General features: G+C 44.4%; 1 protein-coding gene across 2 annotated transcripts in view; it reads right to left on the bottom strand.

The window, feature by feature from the left end:
- The window catches only part of SORL1 (sortilin related receptor 1), a 1,341,481-nt gene that overhangs the window by 478,049 nt on the left and 837,783 nt on the right, over positions 1–25,649 (bottom strand). For both annotated transcript variants that reach the window (XM_069614318.1, XM_069614319.1), the window contains exons 34-35: positions 12,461–12,587; positions 690–859 (exon numbers count right to left, since the gene is read on the bottom strand). In XM_069614318.1, the coding sequence (XP_069470419.1) occupies positions 690–859; positions 12,461–12,587 (297 nt within the window). The remainder of the gene's footprint in view (positions 1–689; positions 860–12,460; positions 12,588–25,649) is intronic.

The following is a 25,649-nucleotide window of genomic DNA, read 5'->3' as shown; positions in this document are numbered from 1 at the left end:
ATGTGTCAATAAAAGACGATTTAGTACCCACAAAAAATGCAAAAGTCACAGGAGCCTCGTGCCAGAGATGTAGTTTAGGACTTTCAACCTTAGAGTTCATGTGGCTGGTGTTTATAATGAAAACTGCAAATCCAGGAAACCTTAGTTGTAAACTCTTCAGCACATGCATAGAATGCCATCTGCTTGTGCTTCATGTTGCACATCTGTCAAAGGACTATAAGTAATTGGTGTAGAGGGCATCCTTCCTTAAACCTGGCACACGAATACTGAGAGCTGCCGGGTGTGGCACAGCAAAGAACTTCTAAAGAATGATTTCCGGGGTGTGAGGGACTGAGAAATGAATGAAATCCAAAACATTTTCGTGAGGGATTAAGGTTCCAGGAGGGGAGGTTGGGACAAGTTGATTAAGAAGCAGCAGCTGGTGCTGGATGATGGTCAGGGACCTTGTGTGAAATGGAACCTTGAATATATAATAAAGAATTCATTGGAAGGAGTGCGTGTCGCCACATTACCCACAGTGTAGTACAGGTACAAGTGCATTTTGAAAATTCAAGGATAGAATATTTTAAATGTAATATGTTTTACTTCATGAGCATACATTTGAAACTAAGCCTATGAATTGCATTTATATATATTCAACACACATACATCCATACATACATGTTTTCTGGAGGCTAAATTTCACTTACAGCCTTCTGGGGTTCTCAACGTAATAAGATCATTGTTGTTGTAAACTTTCCTTAGGCACTGAACTTGTACTTTGACTTGATATGTGGTGTCTGGTCGAAAAAGTTTTACAATATAGCTTGTTTTGCTGCTATGCGTTTCCAATAGTTTCCAAGTGTTTACTCCAATGAGCCTGCAAAAATAATGGGCATGACAGCATCAATGAACGGTATGCATTCCAAAAAAGTGTTATTGCTTGTCAATGTCAACAGCTGGGTGCTATTAAAAGCTGAAAAAAACAAAAAGATAATACTAAACATTCATAATAAGGCTAGGGGGAGATTTTGTGTTCAATCTCAAAGAAGTGGAAGCGTCATGTGAGTAGGATCTGGGTTGACTATCAAGCTAATCTGCACACAGATCAGAAAGATACCTCCGATCATCCACCACTTAGCCAATCCAATGTTAGGAGGGTTTTTCATAGTCACCACATGGGGTAGCACTTGGAGAAGCCAACTATGTAGAACAGGGCTGTCACAATCATAGTGTAACTTAACCACTCCCTCTTGAAGGTATTAAAGCTAAGCAGTCAGACTGAAATAAGGAGGGACGGGCTACTGCTGTGGAACGAATACGGTTAACACCAGAGGCATTGCTGGGGGGGGACCTTAGGGGGCTATTGCCCCGGGTCTTTTGGTTCTAGCCCCGGATAGAATCTCAGGGGCTACAACCAAAAGGCTAGCTAGGCCCGAGTCCCAAAAGTCCAGACATTAGCAAAGCCCCAGATCTTTTTCAGACCTAGCAACACCCCTGGTTAACACTTACAAATAAGACAACTAAAAGGAAACCACATAGGTAAGTACACAAATATTTCAGTTTATTACACACCACACAAGGACCACTTTATACAATTAAAGGTACATAAATATAATACTATACATATTCAACACAGTTCCAAAACCTTTGATGGGCGACTTGCTACTTTAGACAGATATCACCCCATATACTGCAATTGCTAAAGTAGGAAAAAGTTGTTTGACATTCCAAGCGCAGGCCTTATAGTTCTAAAGCAACCTGTACACAGTGTAATAATTAAACTTATCAAGTCTGTCAGTGGGTGTCCAGAAAAGCTTCTTCCGAGACACAGATAAGTAGAACTAGTAGCAGCCACTAAAAACAGGGATTCCCAAAGAAAGAAGCAAGTCTATATCCAAAATCATAATTCACAATAATGCTCAAGTGACTTAATTCAAGTTGTAGAAAGTTTGCAGAGTCACCTCCTCTATGGTCCAGAGAGACTTAACTTAGAAGTACTGACCCAGGCACCACTGACGTGGGTCAGCCCCAGAGTAGTGCTAAGATAGGTAGGACTTTTCACTCAACAAAAACAAAATGGGGTTAGGGGTATGTGACAAATCCAGGGAATTGATTCCCTCTCCCCAGGGGGAGCCACCCCCTTTGGGACTAGGGAGGTGAGCCTGCTAGGTTTAACACTCCCTAGGGTTCATGGCAAGTGGGATCTCACTGGGGGTGAACCCCTCCCCTCCCCCTCCAAAGGACAGGAAATACAAGTTATCCTCCCTTGTTTCAAGATCCCAATACCATTGTTGACTATATGGGAGTTAAACGTTATTATACTTTGAAACTGCCTGTATGAATAGCTAACATGGTTTCTGAACCTTTGTGAACACGTCCTTGGATGGGATGGGAGGACGGTGAATGGTCCCACTCACTAGAAGAGTAGGGCATAAAGAGCCAATCAGAATGGGACAAAGTGAGCCTTGGAGATAGAGGAGCCTGAAAAAAACGTCCTGGGAGGTGTGGTCAGACAGTGTACGCCAAACGTGGTGGACTGACCAGCGGAAGAGCTTGCAGAACGTTCAAGACCCTGCTGTGCCAGAAACACTTGGCTGAGAATGCCAGGAAGAAGATGCCGAGAAAGACACGGCCACACCGAGAAGTGACAGGCCGAAGTCCTGTCTAAAGCATGCAGGAAGTGGCCCAGATACGCCTGCTGCAGAGCACTTTTGAGAGGCCGAACAAGCAACGCTGAGTCAGTTCAGCTCACTGGCACTTCCAAGCAGCACTGCCAGGAGACTAAAAAGGTATACTGTGGCTCCTGGGAACCAGGATTATGGCAATGAGACCCCCTTCCCCCCACAGAACCCAAGAGGGGGTGACCGAGTGTAACGCTCACCTGGTATCCACGGGGATGTCACTCAGCCTGTTCTGACCTCTTACGACCTCGAACCCTTCCCTGGAGGCTATTCGACTGGAGACTGGGCCAGAAACACAGGATTGGTAGAGTTTAACTCCCTATTGTCTCTGTGTGCTTGAACCCCTTCTTCACCAGGGTCCAACCCTTCCCTTTGATCCACAGCTCACCTTGTTTTCTTGGATAGTGTGCTCTCAGTCCTGCTTTCAGCGCAGGGGCGCGTTGATTGATGCGGGCTCGTTGCTGTCTAGTTACTTCACTGGCAAGAGTCCGACGGGTAAGTATAATGAGTCTTTTGAACAGTTCTCTAACTTTGTTCCTTTCCTTCCTTAGATGATGGCCGGCGTCCGGGGATGGCGGCGTGCTGCTGAGATGAGTGGCGCTGAAGGTGAGTGAGAGCGCGATGCACCCCTTTCGTATTTGTATCGAACTGAGTTCTTTTTCTGTGTCTTTTAGGTGCCGCAATGTTTTCAGCGTGGATGCCGGTTATGAAGAACAAATGCGGTGGGTAAGCGTGGTATGCGGCGCCTCTAGATGTTTTCACGCTAACCTGAGTGTCTTTTCTCTCTTGCAGATGGATGAGAACGTCCGGAGACAGAGTTCCCCCAGAGTGGCTGGGATTCAGGTAAGCGTTTGAAGCTCGTACAGTATTTAAAAAGAAGTGAAGATTTGCAGTATGCTTACTAATGCCTTTTTTCTGTTCTTTTCCCCTTAGGAAGCAGCGCGCCAGGATGGTAATGACACCGCCGAAGATGCCCGCAGAACAGAAGGGGCAATGAATGATGGGCAGAAGTGCCGCAAGGTAAGGCTGTTCCTAACAGTGTTCTTGTTCTTGCAGGAGCTGAGCGCAGAAGAAAGATGCAGGCCTACTGGAGACCGATCCGAACACGGCGAGTGTCACGCTGCAGGTGCAGAAAACGCAAAGCATGTTTCTCAGCCTGTGTGTGGCTTAAATAGTCTCTGGGTATCCCAGGTGTCTCTGGGCTGAACCATACCCAAAAGACTAGACCGCACATGCAGTTCTGGGAACCAAAATAGGTGGGGGCATCCATTTTGTCCCCATCAATGCACTACAAGTCCAATCCCTAATATTATCCAATGGGAGTGAGTGAGTCTGGTGCCACAAGCGCCAAGTCAGACTCCAAATGGGTCTTTGGAGGGATGGAGAGGCCCTTGAGGGCCATGTAGGTGATCGTGGCCAGGCTCCAACCTGACATCTTGGAGGGCTGGGGACATGAGGGGCAGGAATCATGACAGCACCCCGCCCCCCCCCCCTCCCTCAAGGCCCCTCTCAAGGTGGCTCTTCTGTCTGGTCCTGGTTTGGTTGGATGGTTTTGATGAAATCATCTAAGCAAGCAAGGTGCATGGATGTACTCACAAGGCTCCCATGTCCTGTCTTGTGGACCATACCCCTTCCAGTCTACTAAGTAGTATAATTTGGATCGGACGTACTTTGAATGTAGGATGTCCTTGACTTAGAATTCTGGCTCCCCGGTGACTGCTACTGGCTGCGGTGGCGTTGCTACCCGGGTCCCAGGTTGAACAGGTTTAAGGAGAGACACGTGGCACACAGGATGAATCTGCATGTTTGACGGCAAAGCTAGTCTGACCGTCACAGGTTTCATCATGGAGGTGACGGTGAATGGACCCAGGTATCTTGGACAGAAAGTTCGGGTTCCTTTAATGGACACGTGTTTAGACGCCAGCCAGACTTTGTCTCCCACTTGGTAGTTGGGGGCCTTTGCTCGGTATTCATCAGCAAACTTCTTTTGGCGATTCTTAGCTTGAAGTAGGTGTTCAGCTGCCCTTTTAAAGGTTTGAGAAATGGTCGTGTGCAAGGTTTTGACGGCTGGCATTTTCAGGGTTGTAGGAACGTCCAACTCAGAAGTACGTGGGTGCCTGCCATACATGGTATAAAAGGGTGTCTGCCCAGCGCTGGTGTGTAGGGAATTATTATAAGCATATTCAGCTATCCATAATAGGTCGAACCAGCTTCCTTCAGCTTGGTGTAACATGCAACGCAGATACTGCTCGAGCATCTGATTTGTCCTCTCACTTTGACAATCCGTTTGGGGATGGTGACTGGTGGATAGTCGGATGCCTATCTGGGCCATAGAGCAGCATTTTCTCCAGAAGTTAGATACAAATTGAGTACCTCGGTCTGAGACCAAAACTGAAGGAAACCCATGGAGCCGTACAATGCCTTCAAGAAATACATTTGCCAGAGTGGAAGCATTTGGGAGCCCCTTAAGAGGAAGGAAATGTGTCATTTTTGAAAATAGGTCCACGGCCACAAGAATAGTGTTAAACCCTTGACTGGGTGGTAAGTCAGTTATAAAATCGAGGGACAACGTGTGCCAGGGTGCCTGTGGGATTTCCAATGGTTGTAATAGCCCAGCCGGTTTCTGCTTGGATGACTTGTTTTGAGCACACTCTCCACAAGATAGGATGAATTGGATAATGTCTTTACGCCACATGGGCCACCAATCATTTTGTTTTACCTTGGCTAGGGTTTTAGCGATTCCGGCGTGGCCCTCGATCAAGGAATCATGATAACCGGACATGACTTGTTCTCGTAGTGCTTGGTTTGGTAAGAATAAACGAATCCTGAAGAATGGCAACTGATCTTTTATCATGTAATGTCCTCCTTGTGCACTCCACGCTTGTAATTGCTCCGGACTCATCAGGTTTTGGATTTCTTCATGTAATTATTTCTCAGTTATGGTTGCTGTGATTCCTAGGAGCTTGTCACTCGGGATGATTGCTATTGGGTCAGGGGTCTGATACCTTTGCTCTTCCACCCCCATACGAGAAAGGGCATCGGCCTTCCCGTTTTTCACCCCTGGTCGAAATCTAATTACGTAGTCATATTCAGCAAAAAAAAAGAGCCCAACGTAGTTGTCGTGAGGATTGGGCCTTTGCCGTTTTTAGGTACTGGAGGTTCCAGTGGTCAGTTATTACAGTGATTGTGTGTCTGGCGCCCAAGAGGTAGTGCCGCCATGCATTAAAGGCTGACTTAATGGCCAGTAGTTCTTTGTGAGAGCGCAATTGAGTTATGGGGGTGTGAATGTACGCGACCAGAAGGCAACAGGGTGTAACTGGCCCATTAGGGGTCCTTTTGTGAGAGGACGGCTCCCATAGCCATGCTTGAGGCATCCGTTTCCACCAGATATGGGAGATGAGGGCAAGGGTGGCATAAGATTGGGGCAGATGTGAATCTTGCTTTGAGTTCCTGGAAAGCCTCCTCTGCTTCTGTTGTCCACTGGAACTTTTTGTTGATTTTCCTTAGTAATGACGTGATGGGATGCACGATTTGCGAAAATCCTGGGATGAACCGGCGGTAGAAGTTTGCAAAACCCAGCATACTTTGAACCCCCTTGAATGAATTTGGTGATGGCCAGTTCAGGATAGCATCTACCTTGTGTACATCCATTCGGATTCCATTTGGGCTGCGAATAAAGCCCAGGAATTCCACCTCGGAGACGTGAAATGAGCACTTTGAGCTTGGCGTAGAGCTGGTGTTGACGGAGTTTCTCCAATACGGATCGGACGTGTTTAAGTGGTCCTGGCTTTGATGCGGAATATACTAGGATATCGTCGAAGTACACTAGAGCACAGACATCAATCAATTCCCATAAGACATCGTTCATGAAGTATTGAAATGCAGCAGGCGCGCTGCAAAGGCCGAAGGGCATTACTTGCTATCCGTACAATTTGGTGTGAAAAGCGGTTTTTCATTCGTCCCCGTTTACGCAAACAAGGTGATATGCCCCCCTCAGGTCTATTTTTGTGTAGATTTGGGCATCTTTGACTTGATCAAGCAATTCAGGGATCAGTGGGAGGGGGTGGCGATTTTTTACGGTAATCTCGTTCAGTGCGCGATAGTCGATGCACGTTCTCAAGTCCCCCTCCTTTTCGGTATGAAGAATAGAGGACTGGCTGCTGGAGACTGAGGGACGGATGAACCCGTTGGCGAGGTATTGGTCAACATAGGCCTTCAGGTGCTGGTTTTCTGGTTTCGTGAGTGCGTAAATTCACCCACAAGGGATTTGTGCGCCGGGTATCAGGTCAATTTGTCAATCGTATGGTCTATGCGGTGGCAGGGTATTAGGCTGTTCTTTCTGAAAGACATCTTGAAATTCCTGGTATTCACTTGGTAGGGTGCCGATTGCCACAGTCACAAGCATGGAGGTTCTGGTGTCTATTGGTTGTTTCTCTTGGCGATAACATGTGTGTGCGCAAGTCTCGGGAAAGGCCAATTCTTTTGCTCGCCAATCGATTTGAGGATTGTGAGCTACCAACCATGGCATCCCCAAAATCAACCGGAACTGTGGTGCCTTAATGAGGTAGAAAACGATAGATTCTTGGTGTCCATCCTGGCACAGAAGGGTTAAAGCTACAGTGCATTGGGATACTGGACCAGAAGCTATTTCCGTGCTGTCGACAGTAGTAACAGTGTGTGGTTGATTTAGGGCGTAATGGAAGCCCCATCTTTGCTGCAAGATCCTGGTCGATGCAATTCCCAACGGCTCCACTGTATGTACGCTCTTACTGCGTGCATCCGACATAGTTGTTGGTGATTGATCAAGACTACAAAATGGGAGGTCTGTAGTTCACTTTCTTCGCTCAACAAGTGGACCCCTACACTTGCCGGGCTGGGGAGTTTTCTGGCTCCTTGATGGTATCTTCCTTGTCCGTTGCCCCTACCATCCTCCTCGGTGGCTTCAGAGGGCACTCTTTAAGGAAATTACCTGACCTTCCACAGTACAGACTTAACTGCTGCTGCCTCCTTTTATCCCTTTCCACTTTAGTCAAGGGGGATCTGACCCCCCCCAATTTGCATTGGTTCTCCTGAACCTTCCGTTGTTCGGGCAGTATTGTCCTTTGAACGCACATACATAGGGCGAGGGTCCGGTCTGGTTCGATCTGCTCTTCGGTCCTGCAACCTATGATCCAGTTGAACAACAAGGTCAATGAATTCTGAGCAGTCTTTCGGGGGGTTCACTACTTGTGCGAGAACATCCTTGAGCTCCCCCCGCAACCCCCGATGAAATAACATGTTTCTCTTCTCCACTGGCCATTCTGCTTCAACTACAAGTCTATTCTCGACTTCTGTCTTGAGACCACCTCCCATCCTCATGCCCAGAAATCAGCCTGGTGGTCGTCAGCCTAACCCACAAATAAGGGACCCTTCCACATTCAAACTTGAAAGTGGCTGTCCATTGGAGGATAGCGATATCCCTGGAAACTGCCCAGCAACAGCCATACGTTATTTGGATTTGTGCTAGACTGGCTCCTACCCACTTCCTGCCAGCTGAAACACACAGATCATCTTTCCCTGGTATGGACTGACCTGTTACACGCTGCACGCATTGACCACCTCTCCAACTCAGGCTTATCAGTCGTGTTCACATAACACTCCATCCCATGCCAATGATTCCCCACAGTCAAGGTAGCCGGTATATTTGAGGAAACCATAGGAAGATTGTCATAATTTCTGACAGAAAGGAAGCAGAGGCGAGGAGAGATCAACCAGTTTCACAGAGCAGTAATCTGCGACATCCCTCAGAGGTCACCACCATCATCATCATCATCCCTGATGTTTAACATTTTGGTGAAGCAATTGATGGGCCCACTGAGAGACTAAGTGACACAGCCATGCCTATATGGACACCAGGCAAATCTACATCTGAGTGCCCAAAATGCCAGTCTAGTGTCTTGAAGGCAGACAAGTCGGGAAGTGCAACAATAGTAAAATAAACCTCTGCAAGACTCTGAAATTCTCATTTTCGGCTTTAAAGCCTTCCAACCAATTTAACATCTACTACGACCAGGTACAGAAACCTTAATTTTATCTGGGATGCTATCATGAGAATGAACTACCACCTCGTGATGCTAGTCTAGAACATCATCCACCAAAAAAGCCACATCAATAGGACCAGACTATTAATCAGCTGGGGAAAAATGAAAGCTAGCAGGCACCAGAGTCAACTCACACCCAAACCATGTGAACACATTATGTATAGGCCACTCAATTTCACAGACTGCAGGAGGTGCTGACCACAGTCAACCTCTGAGCTTAAAAGCACTTTTCTGTTTGTGTGTATTATTTCACTCCCACTGTAGCTGAATGAGCACTTTGTCAGGTTTCCTTCCCCTATTCAGGCTATTTTCCCTTATTCAAGTTTCTTTCCCATTATTTCTCTTTTATTATCCTTTTTTAGATTAGCCTTGTGTGGGTGGGAAGTTTTCTATTGTAGTTGGTTTGGCCTTAACTTCCTGATTCAGAATCCTGGTTCTGACCCAAGGCAAAATGGAGTTTCACAGTGACAGCTCTGATTGGTTAGAAAACACTGCTGAACAACAATGAACATTCTAAACTGTCACTCTTTGCCTTTCATCATCTAAACCCCAGCTGAGAGGACGTGTGTAGTGGCTGCTCCTGCTTTAGACTAGGGCCTGGTGGATTTTATCCTTCAGGCGCTAGCAGTTGAGCGGCTACTTTCTTGGGGGTTTCAGTAGAAGTTATCAGCTGTCAGGAATGCGTTTTGAAGACAGGAAACTCTGAATATCTTTAAGAAATCGTTCTGGAGATAAGTGACTGTTTAACTGCTGCTCTGTTTGTCTTAAAGACATTTAAGTGAGAACTCGTAAAATGTTACCTTTGAATTTATATTTTTGAACCTTTTGAGTGCGCTTGAAGTTTTGTGCGAGGTTAACGGGTGAACGCTATTTGTTAAACACGTACTATGCGTAATCTGAAACTAACCGTTGAACCTTTGCGCGTGCGAGGGAAATTTGCACGTGTGTTTTCAAGCGCGTTGTTTCAGAGTGAGAACTCTATTGCGCGTGTCTTTTCCAGCGCGTGTACTTCCAGGCGAGAGAATTCAACTGCGCGTGTGCTTTCTAGCGCATGTGCTTTCCAGCGCGAAAATCTGTTCGCCGCGTGAGAACTCTATTGCGCATGTGTTTTCCAGCGCGTGTGCTTCCTAGCGCGAGAATTTGTTCGCTGCGTGAGAACTCTATTGCGCGTGTGTTTTCAACCACATGTGCTTCTGCGCGAGAACTCAATTGCGCGTGTGATTACCAGCGCGCGTGCTTAACGCGCGAACTCGACCGCGTGTCAACTCTTTTGCGCGTGGGTTATAAGGCGCGTGTGAATAGGCGCGGGAATTCATCAGCGCAGGAGTTTACAAGCGCGTGTGTTATCTGCGCATGATTCCGTTTGCGCGTGAATTCTGCTTCGCGTGTGTTTACAAGCGCGTGTGTTTTCTGCGCGTGGACTTTTCTTACAGTGCGCGTGTTCTTCAACGCAGGAAGTTTTCAACGTGTGAATCTTCAGTATTGAGATTATCTGCGTGTGTGTTTAGCACGTGTTTCTTCAAGAATTCACAAACTATATAGAATTGTAAAAAGTTTGAAAACTAAAGAAAAGTTTGAAAGAAAAAGAAAGAAAAAATTAAAGGCAATTTAACTGGACAATTAGTGAATTTTGGAAAAAAAGGCAAAGAGCAAAACTTTCCAGGTTTGCCCAAATTAAGAAGTTGCTGTGAATTTCAAGAGTCTCAAGTAAGAGATTTTCAGCTTTTTTACAAGCTTCTCTAAGAAATTTCAAGAGAAGGACCAGGTATTATTAGTTAAGGATTTAAAGTCTTTCCAACTCTAAAGGTTAAGTAAGTAATAAAAGGATTTGTATCTGCTTTTCTTATATCCTCTGCAGGTTCAGCTTTGGTTAGCCTTGACGCAGTCAGCCTGGTGTTGTTTTGTTATCCACTTCCCCCTTTCCCTTTGGGGTGTAGTTTGCAGAGCTGAATTAATATCTAGTTCTGGGAATTACATTTCAGGGGGATTGTCGGGGGTTCAGCAGCTTCCGCGGACACAGGACCTCTCAGGCTGACACACTTTCAGCACATTGTTATTCATGATGTTGAAAACATTTCAACAGTGACATAAATCAACTATTTTTTGCATATCGAGATAGTAGACGTCATGGATATAAACAAATCTTTAAATGGCCGCTTTGTGTTGCTCACTTTAACCATCACAGATTTAATTGGTGCTTTGCGAGCTCTTTGAGTTGGAAACGTTCCGTCATGCATATGAACGGCACTGCCATTGATTTAAAAAAAAATAATAAAATAATGAAAGGCTCTGCCACTAAAAAAAAATTGATTTGCAACCTTAGCACCTTAACTTGCAGAGCCACGGACGCTGCGTGTGTGTGTGTGTGTGTGTGTGTGTGTCTGCCCAGCTATGACTTGGGAACGGGCTTGAATGACCAGCCTGAGGCGATTCTAGATTTGTCTCAGGAGAAAGACAAATAGGCCTTCTTGAGCCTTTTAACTAAAGGTACGCTATGTAAAAATAAAAATAAACGAATGGTATGGCGTACCAATGATTTATACTACACTTCCATCTCTGCCGCAAAGAAGGTTGAACCAAGAGATGCCGTCAGAGACGAGCAGTAGCGCAGAGGAGCCTGAAGAAATGGGACCTTCGAGCAGCGGGTGGAAACATTTAAAGTGGTCCATCAAGAACTGACCCACGAACCCAGTGAGCCACAGTGACTAAGAAAGACAGTCCTCTTTCACACATTTTGTGGGAACTCGCCACTTTTTACTCTTGGTGTCCTACTGCAGAATTGTATTTTGGCAAGGAACTTGGGGTTGGCCGCCCTAAGTTACCTGGGGGAACCCGGACTTGGACCCCTAGCTAGCTTTGCTCAGAGAGGCACAGCTCCACCTCACTGATGAGGCCCAACAAGGCTGAAACGCGTGTCTGGGGTTGCAGTTGGTACTCTTGTTCAAAGGAGGTTTGCTTGGCATTTCAATGCTGGACTGCCCTTGTGGGCGGGACCAAGACTGCTATGCAAATGGTTATTCCGCATTTATGAAAGTGCAGTGAGCAAAAAGCGATGGCTGTAGACTCTCAAATTGGGAAAAAAAACACATAACAGGTTATCATGCCATGTTCTTTCTAGAGAGGGGTGCTTGCTAACTTTTCTGTACTTTGAGTCTTTGAACTAAAGGTACGCTCTGTCAAAATTTTAAAAAACAAAATGGTACGGCGTGCCAATGATTTATACTACACTTCCATCTCTGCTGCCAAGAAGGTCGAACCAAGAGATACCGTCAGAGACGAGCAGTAGCGCAGAGGAGCCTGAAGAAATGGGGCCTTTGAGCAGTGCGTGGAAAGTTTAAAGTTGTCTATCAAGTACTGACCCACAAACCCAGTGAGCCACAGCGACTAAGACAGTCCTCTTTCACACACTTTGTGGGACCTTGCCACTTTTTGCTGTTTAATTGTGTCCTACTCCCACCCTCAGACCCCTCCCCCACCAACTCCCTTCCTAACAGAGAAACGTATTCAGGTCTGGCTGGGGACGCACTCGTTTGCATATGGACCTCAAATCTAGGGTCTAACACTAGAGTGCCCCTTAATCTCCCTGGTGCTGGGTAAGCCCCACAATCTTTAATGTATGTAGCCCATTAATGGGCCTCAAAATGAGGTCAATTAATATTTATATGTACTCTGACAAAGAATACACACAAAGAAACAGGGCAACAGATTCCAACTTACCTGTAATATACAAGATACACACATGATGCCAAGGGAATTTTCTTAGGACGAGTCCAAGACAAGGTGATGTTACCAGAGAAATCAGCAGTCCACTGCAGATTCTGAACTTTGTAAAAAACGGTATCCTCTGCATAGATAGAAAGGAACAGTTATTTTTTAAAGCTTTTTTTTTTTAGGTCAAAACAAAAACGCACAAATGTCAACATAAGAAAAAAAGATTTCACTGCAAGTGTAGTCCTCAACAAGAAAATACTTCACAGATTCATATGGGTAGCATTTTACCCAGCTTCAACCTTGGGAGCCCTCAATAAAAATGAAGTAGAAATTCCACATTTATTACAAAACCTCTTCCAGCCAATCACTGTCATTACATAGGTCCATATTTCCACCAACCTGAGTAGTAGCAAGGACTTCTGGGAGAGACGCAATTGACCATCAGATGGGACAAGCATGTAAGTGAAGAAGAGAACTAGATTTCCTTCAATCACGCCCTCGATTAGGAAGGATCGGTAGTAGGCATCTGAAGCTATGAAATAGGTCCACATTGGGGAACTACTTTTGCAGAGAAGTCCTTCTTTCGCCTCTGGGTTCTTGTCTCTTGATCAGAGGGTATTGCCACACCAATTCCTTGAGAAATTCCTGGATGATTTTGACAGAGGGCAGGGATTTCTGATGACGGAGCATCATGAGATGGCTGCAACATCATCTCTGAAGGAAAAATTTGAAAGGCTGAATTCACCAACAACAACAAATACTCGCCTTGGCGACTACACCAAATTGAAAATCTCTTCCATTGCCCGATTAACGTTGCCTTGGTGAAAGGAGCTTGTGCAGTGGTGTTCGGAAACATTAAGCTTTTAAGGTTTTTCCCATGGACTTCTATATGTCACCCTGTCGTTTTGCGATCGTCTGCTTCATGACCGACACTTTGGAGGCAAGTAAAGCACTCAGATTTAATTCTCTTGCATTTTGGTCACTTATGGGATAAATGATGACTCCTTAAGATCATCAGTACTGGGAAACACTACATAGATTACCTTAAAGTGTAGTTAGGATATCTTGTATGCCTATTACTTTTTCTTTTGTAACAAGCACTATGGGTCCAGGATGGACTGGTGGCAATGGATATTCACTGGTGCTTGGCCATTCTGTGCCTAGGCCTTCTTCCTGACCTCTAGGGTACGGCAATGACATATTTGGAAAGCCATTTCCTGGGCAAAGTGGTGGCCAGTGTTTGTGGCTGGATGTCGGGACTGGATCTGTCGAATCCAGTTCACACCCGAGGAGTGTGTCTGCTGCTGGACAGATGTGCTGGCCAGAGGCGGTACATGATTGGACACCACCTGCAGATCATTACCATTGGTGGACCTGGTATCGACTCAGTCCAAAACTGTGATAAAGTGAATAGTCCTATAGCCATTCGACAGATCATCTTTGGATCATCATTGGAGCCAAGACCCTTAAGAAGAAGTACAGCATGCTGAAGACCGGAGAACAAGTGTTGCATTTCACCAGCATTGCCTTCAGTCCAGTGCAGCCCTGCGCCTCTCTCCGGGTCTCCAAAAGGCCCTAGTCGGTGCTTTGGCCCAGACCCCTGCTTGAGGATATGTACCTGTTGAGCTTCTGGAAGTGACAGTGGACTGACCAGCTCTCTCCTGGGCTACCTTGCTCCATCCATCATCATTCCAAGGGCATCCTTGCACCTTTGTGGATCCTCAATTTAGCGTGCCATTTCAGCCTTCCTAAATGAAGAGAAGCTGGCAGGGCCTGCTCCTTTGTGCGTACCACAAGGATCGATTGCTCCGACCGTGGCGACTCCAGTTGCAACCAGTCATTTCCTCAAGTCTCCTAAGTCACCAGTTTTGGGGAGGTCGTCATACTGCCGTGCGAAGGATGTTCAGCTGTACAGTCTTCAGAAATGTATCCCCGGAGCATGGAACCACGGACAAGCCGGACCCAACCCTGAAACTAAAGGTGACCTCTGCACCTGCAGACCTTCCTCGACAGGACACAGCCTAGAAGTAAGTGGAACCAGCGGATTCAGGAACTCCTCAAGTGGTTGCTGAAGAAATCTGAGGAAGAGAGATGATTTTGCATAGCTATTCATGCCCCCTACCCCTCCAACGGATTGTAAACGTGTAAATCCTAACCCTCTCCCTCACCCTTGGCCTGACCAATATTGGTGGCTATCTGGTCAAAGATGTCTCCCTGGGCTTCCCCGCGAGTGGTGGGAATGTCAGAGTAACTTATATGAACTGTACCTACGTCATTATTCATCTTCTGGAACATTTACTCACAACCATTTGCTTTGGCAACTTTTGTTCAGGAATCCAAAAGTAAACCCTCCTGCAAAGTACTTATTGTGGAAGTTGTGACTTTTGGACAGTAGGCACCAATTCTTAGCAGGTTGGACTTATCAAGAACTAAGTTCCTTGTCTTAAGTTTCCCTGTGAGTGTTTTACCTTATTAACCTATCCGTCTCATCTGGTTCTCAATTATGGTTTTCGCCATTTTCTCACTTGCTTTACTATAAACAGTTAAGTACAATGTTGCTCTCGACTATGCTAGCTATTGCATAACGGTTTCTAAAGGTAAAGTGTTGGTGTTCTGTTTGCAGAACTCCTAATAGTGAAGGTATTCATGTATATGATATTTGTGTGATACTTAAACTAATTGCTTAAGAGTGTATTCTAAAGGCACAATACATAATGGTCTATTTTGGTACATCTTTTATCCAATTGGAATTATAGGAGTGCTGTGTGTATGTCACAATGTTGTCCTAGGACACTCTCCAAGCCCAAGCCTTACTGTGCTTCTACACTACCTTGCTAGAGTTTGGCTAGACATAAGTGCGTACTCCCAATTCAACATAATAGGTTGGCCTCACCAAATACACCCTCATGGAGGATTCTGAAAATCCATTTTAACAAGTAGCTACATTTGTCATATTTCTGTAGAACTCCTAGCCGATTGTGCTTTATCTGTTCAGGACCCATGCTGGGAGTGGCAATGATGCACTGTCAGGGTGGAGTGTTTAACCATGGTTCATGGTGGGAAACTTGGTATGAGGATTTAGGAGAAACTTTGGCTGAAACACATTTCAATACCCCCTGTCTTCTAGCCAACTTGGGAGGGATTAGAATCTTTCTGATTGAGCCACTCCCTCCCACAAGCATTTCTGGAAAAGGGGAGTGGGAGGGAAAGAAAGGAGGGAGGGAAAGGATAAACCTGTTCAACCAACTGATCATGAACATCGCTTCTAGGGCATTGAGACTCAGACTCTTTGGGACTGCATTACATGGGCCATGTGTCCGTCAGCTAGTTTTTCATCTTTGGATTCCTTATTCTCCCTTTCTTTCATTGGGTGTCTTTTGGAGTACTATTCTGTAGTTAGGGGAGTCTCAGTGTAAAGTGTGCATATAGGTTTGTACATAGTGTTAGGCAAGAATTGATGCAGTCACACTGTGTGCGACTACACAACACTTACCTGCCTGGTATTAGGTAACTCACTTTTTGGTATAGGTCCGTACTACACAAGTTGGTAGTGTGACTGAGCAGCCCGGCCTATATCAAGAGGGGTGAATGTGAGCTGTACAAATGAAATACCTAAATACAAGTAGCCACGTAACACTTACACTCAAGGTTTGTAAATAGTTATTCATTTAATAAACATCAATTTTTAAATAAAAGTTCTTTTTAAAGGAAATTCATGTAACAATGCAAATTTACTTAAAATTACTTTTCAGAATCAGAACAAGTTAGTGGATAATCTTTGGATATGTTTATTACACAATTCCTACACTCACGGATGACTTCAATTACAATGACAGTAATGGCATTTATATAATCACACTAGTTATATTTTGTAGATTCTTAGTTTGCAGAAAGGAAAGTTTTATGGAAGGTAAAAGGATAAATAGGATCTCGGTAAATGTGAGGACAACTAAATCTTCAAATGAAGTCTAGACAAGTCTTTCCCAGCAGTAACAGTTCACTACAAGCTACCACCTATGAGGGACAAACAATATCAAAGTCAATTGGAACAGAAGAGTCTTCATGGAGCCAGGATAGCCAAAGTCAATTGGAACACAGTTTATGGAGCTGAGCCACTTCTTAGATCAGAAACAGTCTTGCACAAAGTTAGAGTTTGTAGAAAATCACTTAGGGTCACAAGCTGTTCAGCCTGTGAAAGGAGAGTTGGAATCAACTCTAAAACGTAAGCCACAGCAATTCCCAACTGCAAAAAGCACTGCTAAAAGACAATGAGTTAAGTACCCAAAGTCTAAACAGTACCTCTGGTTTGAAGAAGAGTAGTCCAGCTGGAATCAGTCTTGCTACAGCAGTGCAGACACAGTCTTCCTGATCCTCAGTCGTGGGGGCAACAGGGAGGACGCCTGGAGGGAGGTCGTCAGCAGCTACGGGCTCTTTTTGGTTCAGTAGCACTTCCCGGTTTCAGCGCTCATCAAACGGCACCGTTGTGGATACTGGTTGGGCTTCCTTCACTCCTTGGGTCCTGCACTCTGGTGAGGGGACTCTAGCTCCGGTTGTCCTGCTTCCAGAGGGTCCTTAGGAGCCTCCTGGAGCTTCTAGCTTGATTTCAGATGTTTAACTAGACTACGGATTACTCAACCCCTGGCATTCGGTTCTTGCAGCAATGAAGAAGTACAGCCAGTCGGGGAAGATGGTCCAGTGGAGTGGGTCTCAGGGTTAGTTGGTCCCTCTAACCCAAGGGGAGAAGTCGTGTCTTCCGGAGCTTTTCTTTCAAATTTAAAAAAGGAGTTTCAGCACAACAGCAGGGCTTCACCAGGTAATTCAAAGGTCCAGGAGGATGCCTCAAGCTTCGTTCACGGTTTCTTCGTTGGGTTTTTCTCCCTGTGGTCGACTCTAGTCCCAAAATCCTCGCCTTTTAAGCAGGTTTCTCCCATTCATGCACAGACTAGGCTGTCAATCACACAACAATCAGGACTGGTTGCATTCAGGCACTCCTAGAGACAAAGGACAGGGGAGTTTCGGGAACCTTCCTCACATCCTGCCCTTCCAGACACACATTTTAAATCCTGTGCAATAGCATGAAATGACACTCTTAAATGGCAAATAAATAATGAAAATGTGGTTAAAACTTTGAAGTAAATAGGATTACTCACTAAGGCAACAATGCACAAACACTAGCAATCACAAGGCAATGGATCAACAAGAAGGATACAATTCGAAAATGAGTAGAAGTTAAAACATGCTGCAGCCAAATGACACGTTGGAAAGTTGCAATTTTCTCAATTCCCGCTTTAAATTACCCAAAAACATGTTTATTTTATTATATGCTGTTCCTAAAACTTGTAAAGCATATCAGAAGTAGGAAACTAATCACGACATTCAATGTGAAGGCCTACACTGCGTGCTATCCACCAGTGCTCAGTAATCTGGTGTAAAGATTGAAACAGCAACAGCACCAGCACTCAGATCCTGTCAGATGGGATCAAGGTTTTGATTTCGGATGTTTGTCTGAAAAAGGCAGCCTCACAGAGACAGGCAATGACATCAGCTGATAGTGCAGATAAACTTTTTAGCCATAGTAATTGCACACTGGACATGGCAGACATACATTCAGGACAGTTTTTAAACTTTCTTACAATACACTCAGCCGTGGGAGTCACTGTGCCCTTCACAACTGCACAATCTGTAAAAGAGCATTTCTTTTTCATAAAATAATAAGCACTTTTTGAAGGACGAGTAACAGCATTTGGATTGCAGCATTTATTTTACCTACTTTTTAGAATCACAGACAAATTCCTTTTGGAAAATTGTTTTCACAATTTGCCAAATTCCTATTAATGTTACTATTTTATTGCCACTTTAACTTGGGCACCGTAGATTAAAGATGCTTTTTATTTTTACACTGGAACAAAAAAAAATGGTTTCCCACTTTGGATGAAAATGGTACATCTTTTGCCTTTTGTTGGATGATGAGTCTGCAATCCGACTAGATTTTCAATAAATGTGGTATATGGCTTTGAAACAAAATTCAGCATATAGCACACTCTGCTTTGTCAAAAAATATAATCCACTGCCAGTTTAGCGTATCCCCAATTCATAAACATTGCTCAAATACTAGGTCACAGAAGTCAGCCAAGGAAAAGTAAGCCAAAGCCTATTTTATTGATTAACCTTAAGCGTTTTTATGTCAATAGTTGGCAAGATTCGAAAAATGAACACTTGGGAAACCATGTGCTCCAGTTATATGCAGAAAATAGTGTGATTGGCAGGGCTGAAATAACATTTAGTTTTATAGTGATGACTTGTAGCGTCCACACATGAGACAACATATGAGTCTTTAAATTAATATTTGGAGCAAAGAGTATGGCTGTAACAAGGGGTGACTTATTCAGAATGGATGGAGACATGCCACCCCGCTCCCTTTATGAAGGAGGCAGTATCAAAGTGAACATCTCACAGAATCGCTGCCTCCCACCCTGCAGGAATCATGTTATTCTGCTGCATGACCAATGGGCCATGCCTGGCGTGCACCTCCAACTCTCCGACATATTGCAATTGTTCATGTATTAGACAATGGCTTATAAATATGTTTTGCAGAATTTTTTGCAAAAACAGTGCTCATAAATTGCACCATTTTAGCCCAGTCTTGAAAGGCTGGAAATCTCTTGCCAGAATTTGAACATGTGTGCAGGTATCCATCTCCTATTTATGCTATATATATGCTATGTACATGTATCCCCATGTTATCTGTATCACAGGTTTACCCTATCCATCCTGTCGCATATATATATATATATATATATATATATATATATATATATATATATATATATATATATATATATGTACGTCCCCTGTCCAGCTCTTGTGCTTGGTTGCAGGCACTTTACCGATAACCACCATATCAAACTACTACACTTTACTCTCTCCTATACACCATCATTCAACTAGAACACAGCTATGCTATGACACATTTGGACTAGCTGTTCTCATACTAACATGACCCCACGAAAACCTCATCATCCTAATAAAACACAGCTAGCTGAGCACATACCGGCTAGCTTAGGCATCTCCTCAGGCCTAACGCAGCCAGAACTCAGTCTGGGTGTCCACACTCCAGACTGAACACATCCAACTGATTTCCTCAGCACCACACCTACTGCTAAAAAGCAGCTATCATGCAACAACCACACAGCTGCACACATATCCGGTGCGCCCACGCACCATACGGTATCTCTACTGACTTAAACTACAGATCCCGAGGGCGTTGAACCTACAAGTGCTTTGAGGTCTTACCAATGATACATAAGACGCTATATAAATGCCAAGTAACATAACATAACAGATCTCTACAGATTTCCCGATTTGTGCACATAGCCAAAGGGGATCAACATTGTTAATTGTTCTCTCATCCCATGTCACGCCTCTATGTTGTATCCCTGTATTCACCACCCTAATTTGTACAGTGCTCTGTTACTTAGTAACTAGGTTTAAGCTATATTAATCCTATGCATATCAAAATATATATATGCAAACCACTGCCCACATTTCTCACTTAATTCCAACTATTGTTTCGTAAAACATCTCACATTCTGTTTTTTTAAGTCCTGGTATTGATAGACATGTCACTTTACATTCCGGTTTAGTTTTATAAATGTAAGTCGACAAGCACCAGAATGCAGTGCAGCAAGTAGTTTTCCATGTTTACTTAAATGTAAAATTGCAGTTATCGCTTCAATTCGTATTTTGGGACATCCCTAGAGGTGCGCTCGTTCATATCACGCCATATTCCATCCTAAGCTTTAATACAGTTTGGGTACTAGAGCTTTAAAACCGGGAACTCAATATCTGAAAATATAAAAAATTCACAGTTTTAGCATAAACACGCAAAGCGAGATGTACCTTTTTTCTTGTAAACTGGGACTCACACGGATTGTTATTTTTCTATGCACAGACACGCACGCTGAGAAAACGATTACAGCTGTATCTTTATTTGTTTATTTGTAGTGCGCGCCAGACCCGAAAGTTTCCGGGCGCGTGGTCAAGAATACTTTAAGCTTACAAGTTACAGTTGCAGATTACACAGTTACAAGAGGAAAGGTTAACAGCGTGAGTATAAAAGTACAGCACAGTAAACCTATACACAGATAGTCAATGTACAGGAAAATGTCAATCCGCAACAAGGGGATAGATAGATAGATATATATATATATATACACACACACACACACACACACACACACACAGGTATGCGTAGTGCAAGGCGAGCAGCAGGGTTTCAGTAAGGCAAGAATCAAGTGGTCAGGAAGGCTAGATTATAGGTCGTTTTCTTTGAGCCATTTAATGAGGCTGAGTCTAAAGTGTAGGTAGAACTAGTCAGACCTTAGAGAGGTTGGCAGGGAGTTCCACAATTGGGCCGCTTTGACCGGGAAGCTGTTTCCTCCGGCAGTAGTCAATTTGAATGAGGGCACGGCTAGACAGTTGCTGTATGCTTCTCTGGTGGGTCTGTTCGTGGTTCTTCTTTTGAACCTTTCTACTAGATATTTGGGTGCTAAATCATTGATACTTTTGAAAGTTAATGAGGCTGTTTTCAGTTTATTTTTGTCAGCTGCAGAGAGCCAGTTGGACTGTCTTCGGACTTCTGATATGTGCTCTCTTTTTGGGATTCCTAAGGCAGCTCCCAGAGCATTATTTTGCAGTATTTGGATTTTTTTGCATAGTATGTTTATTGGACCCCAGGAATAGAGCGTTGCAATAATCCAATTTGGATAATACCAATGCTCTTGCCAGTGTGAGGCAGCTAGTAGTGGACAAGTAGGGTTTTTCTGCTCTGATCAACTTGCAAGTGTATGAGGTAGCGGATGCCATTGCATTCACTTGCTTTGTCAGATTAAGGCGAGTCGAGGTAAAAACCTAATGTTTTTCCCCTTTCGCTATTTTGATGGTATGGCCATCTATAACAAAGGAGGAGTAGTCTGGGTTCAGTTTTTTATGTTTTGTGTAGTCCCCAATATGAGTTACGTTTTATCATTCAGGCATAGACCGTGACGGGCCATCCATGCCTGGATTATGAGGTATAATTTATTCACCAAGGCCAAATCCTGTTCATAATCCCCCGAAAGTGGGATGAGAATCTGGGTGTCATCTGCATAGTTAGTGTAGGTGACACCTAGAAGGTCCAGATCATAAAACAGGGGCTTAGTGAAAATGTTATGCATGGTAGGTGAGACACAGGAACCCTGGGGTACGCCACATGTAATGGGTACAGGGTCAGCCACTGCTGAAGTAGAGAAAAGCCTCCTGGTTCTTTCACTTAAGAATGATTTGATCCACGCTATGGTATGTGATGAGAAATGAGCAGCAGATTCTAGGTGAGCAGAGAGCACTTTATGATCCACCAATTCAAACGCTGCTGGGAGATCCAGTAGGAGGAGTATGACTGTTTTTCCTTGGTCTCTCAGCTCGTCGACATGGGTTTTGAGATCGATGAGTGCAGTTTCGGTGCTGTGGTCTAAAACCTGATTGCCGGGTACCTAGGAGTTGATGCAACTCCAAGAATTTTTGGACCTGAAGGTAAGCCACTCTAGGAATTTTTTGTAGAATGGCACCATTGTAATCGGCCTGGCCGGGACTAGGGTTTGCTTCTTGAGGAGCGGGAGGACCCAAGATTGCTTGAGATTACTTGGCATCATGCCTGGTGCAAAGGAAGCATTAATGAGTTTGGATATAAATGGGGATGGTTACCAGTCATTTGGTCGAAAACCAAAGGATCGAATGGCATTTGATCGACAGTCAAATGGTCGAAAAAAAAGGGTCGATTTTTTTTATGGGGGTTCCACCCCCCCCAACCCCCTGTTTTCTTTCTTAAAAATATTTAACCAACCAAAACTAAAAATATATATAAATAAATAAAAAAATTCGACCTTTTTTTCGACCATTTGACTGTCGATCAAATGGTCATTCGATCTTTTATTTTCGACCATTTGACTGGGACCAATGGGGATAGATCTCTCGCAGAATCTTTTATTAGTTGTGCTGGGCAGATGTCACCTCGGTAGTTTGAAGGTTTGAGTGAGAGTATTATTTTCTCAACCGCTAAAATGGTTACTTTAGTGAAATTAAATCTTGGTTCAGGTTTAGGAGTAGTGGGTAGTTTGCCCCTCTGTTAGTACGGGGCATTTTTTTTTCTTCTATTTTGAGTTGGAGGGTAGCAATTTTATCATTTAGTGCTTTTTGGATGTTGGAGCACCATGTTTTATTTTTGTCACAGTTGTCAGGTACTGGGATAGGGTTTTCTAGTTCCTTTAGAATAGTGAATAACTCTTTAGTACCAGATTTAGCCTGAATTATTCTATTGTCAAAGCTGTCTTTTTTAGCTCTCCGTATTTCACTTTTGGATTTGTTGATGAGGGCTACTTTATTGGTCTCTGATGGAGTCCGTCTCCAGGAGGATACGCACCTGCGTTTTTCTTTCCTTAGTGACTTAAGGTATGGGGTGAACCAGGCATTTAGGTGTGCTCTGGGTTTGCCATTTCTCAGTTTCAATGGGGCAATGATACCCAGGGCTTTGGCCATGGTTAAGTTGAATTTGTTAACTAGAGATGTAGGGTCTAGTGTGTCAGGTAGAGAGTTTAAGGTTGGGAGGATCAGTGGTAGTAGTTTGTCGGTGGTTACATTTTTTTTATTTCTCGTTGCCATGGAAGGAGCTAATATGTTTTCCTGAGGTTGGGTGGTTTTTACATTTATGAGGAATGCTATTAATGCTGGTCGGTCCACATTTGTGGGCTGACAGCAGTAATAGTTACATTGCAAGTGTGGTCAGCTACCCAGTCAAGTGTTCAGCCTTTCTCGTGGGTAGGTTGTGATATTCTTTGGGTGAATCCAAGTTCTGTGAGGACGTTGGATATATTAGTCGCTTGCAGGTCTTTGTGGTCATTGAAACCTAAGTTCAGATCTCCTAGTAAGATAGCTTGGGATGACTTTTGTAGGTTGTTTGAAAGGATCATGGAGATGTCCTCTTCAAAGGTTCCGATAGGGCCTGGTGGCCGGTAGATGATGTGAATGTTGATGGATTGAGAGGATGATGTTAGGAGTTTGGCAGTTAAGGATTCACAGGATTTGGTGTGCAAGGGTGTTTCAATTTTTATGGCTAGGTTATTTTTTGCAATAATGGCTATGCCTCCTCCTCGAGGATTGGTTCTAACTTCGCTGAGAATGTTATACTTAGGGGGCAAGGCAAGCATCAGGGCAGGGCCAGCCGCTTGGTGAAGCCAAGATTCCGTTATAGCCAGGAAATCATAATCACCTATTTGGATGAGCTCAGCAATTTCGGTGGCATGGGCTATCAATGACCTGGCATTAATGAGAGCTCCATTGAGGGGGGCGTTTAGTTTAGGTGTCGAGGGGCTGGCAGGTCTATTTTTTTTGGTTAGGCTGGTACTTGATTTGTAGTATTTGTTAGTAATGCGGTTGTGGTTCATGTCTGCCTTAGTGGAGGCGGTGTTCTGTTTAGTGGCAGTCAGTTGAGTCTCTTCTGTTACTGCATACAGTAACAGGTCTAGCTGGTGGTTCATAAATTTTGGGTAGTCTGGAGCGTAATTTAGCATTTCTACGTGTAAGGTCACATGGGGTGTTTGTTATAGTAAGGTTGGGAACAGGTAGCTTTGCGGAACGATGGTCAGTATCAAGGGAGACACAGGTAGGCTCATATCATGGTACAGCATTGTAGTGTGCATAGCTTGCGGAGGGTGATTTATTAGCCCCTTTGTGGACCAGAGAGTGGTCAGATAAAGGAGGGTAATGAACATTCTATCCTCAGGTTAAGTAACTATATCTGGTAACAGGCCACAGTAATGTCTAGGTACTCGCTAGCAGGTTTAATTTAGCACAAAATCAGCCATTATAGTAGTAGGCATAACTTGGCAAAGCTAAGGTACAGTTGGTAATACACTAAGTTAGCAGCACACAATTAGAAGTAAACTCCCTCTACAATGCTAACAGCAGCAGCAACAGCTAACAGCAATCTGGGGTCAGTGGAGTAGCGTTATTGAAGACATGGGTTAACAAACATTGGTTGAGAAGTAGAGTTTGCAATTTTAACACATAAGCAAAGTATGTTAGTTGGCAGACATACTTCTGTTCGCTAATAATGTAGCTGTTATTGCACACAGGTTGGCTATATTTGCAATTTTAATGGGCAGGAGTACATCAGACTAGAATATAACACGTGCAGACAGCGTATGTACTGCAATCTAGTAGGCATACCGCTAGTGGTTAGAGACATTTGTGAGACAATGCATTAGAGTTAGGGGTGGCAAAGCACGGAAATGGCCAGTCAATGGAGTGTGCGTGAGGCAACATGAGTAAATCACAGTTTGGTGAGCCTGTAGGGCTTAGTCTTAATTTACTGATTTTGTGCATATTGTGCACTCACCTACATGACGCGGAAAAGGCCACACGTGTAAGGACGGGCAGTCTCTCTGCGCCAAGCGCTAGTTGTGCTCAGTCAGCTCCGTCAGCAAGGAAGCCTTCTTTCTCTGCCTTACTTCGAAGGTCGGCTCTCGCCTACCGGCTGGGCCGTGATTGGTTATGTGGGAAGCCGCCAATCAGCACGTTGTCAGGCGAGGAAGTCAGGCAAACAAATGGGACAGGGTCAGGCACTGGGTTCATTCAAGGCGGCGGCCATTTTAGGATAGTGCATCCATGATTTTCGGATGGGTATGATCAGTAGGCACGAGTAAAATAAGTAGCAATCAGCTGGTGTACATTTAGGTGATAATGAGAGCAAGGAAGGCTCATTTAGATCTGAAATACCGCTCGCGGGGCGGCGGATCGTAAAGGGGCTTGAAGGCAGCTGGTCATATGCCTGCCGCTTACCTTGTTATTATGATGTTGCACAGGAGGGATGGTGCTCCTGCAGCACACGGCGACGCTGGGAGCTCCTGCTCCAGAGGAATGGCTACGATGGATTTCCCCGATTCTGATTGAAAGCCTACAATTACCAGCATGCAAATTAATGCTAGCTGAAAAACATCTAAAGAAACAGTGAGACTGAAACAATCACAGCCCCAGCTTTGTTTTACATAGCATGCAGATTTATGCACCCAGGCCCTTTCTAATCCACCATCATTTGCACCTCTTGGTGACAATGGCCACAACACACATTTCCCACTTACTTTTGTTATTGATAGTTAACCCC

Source organism: Ambystoma mexicanum, chromosome 9, assembly GCF_040938575.1.
Source record: "Ambystoma mexicanum isolate Mex_15411 chromosome 9, UKY_AmexF1_1, whole genome shotgun sequence".
NCBI lineage: Eukaryota > Metazoa > Chordata > Amphibia > Caudata > Ambystomatidae > Ambystoma > Ambystoma mexicanum.
The sequence above is the reverse complement of the archived record's forward strand: the minus strand, read 5'-3'. Positions and strand labels throughout refer to the sequence as shown.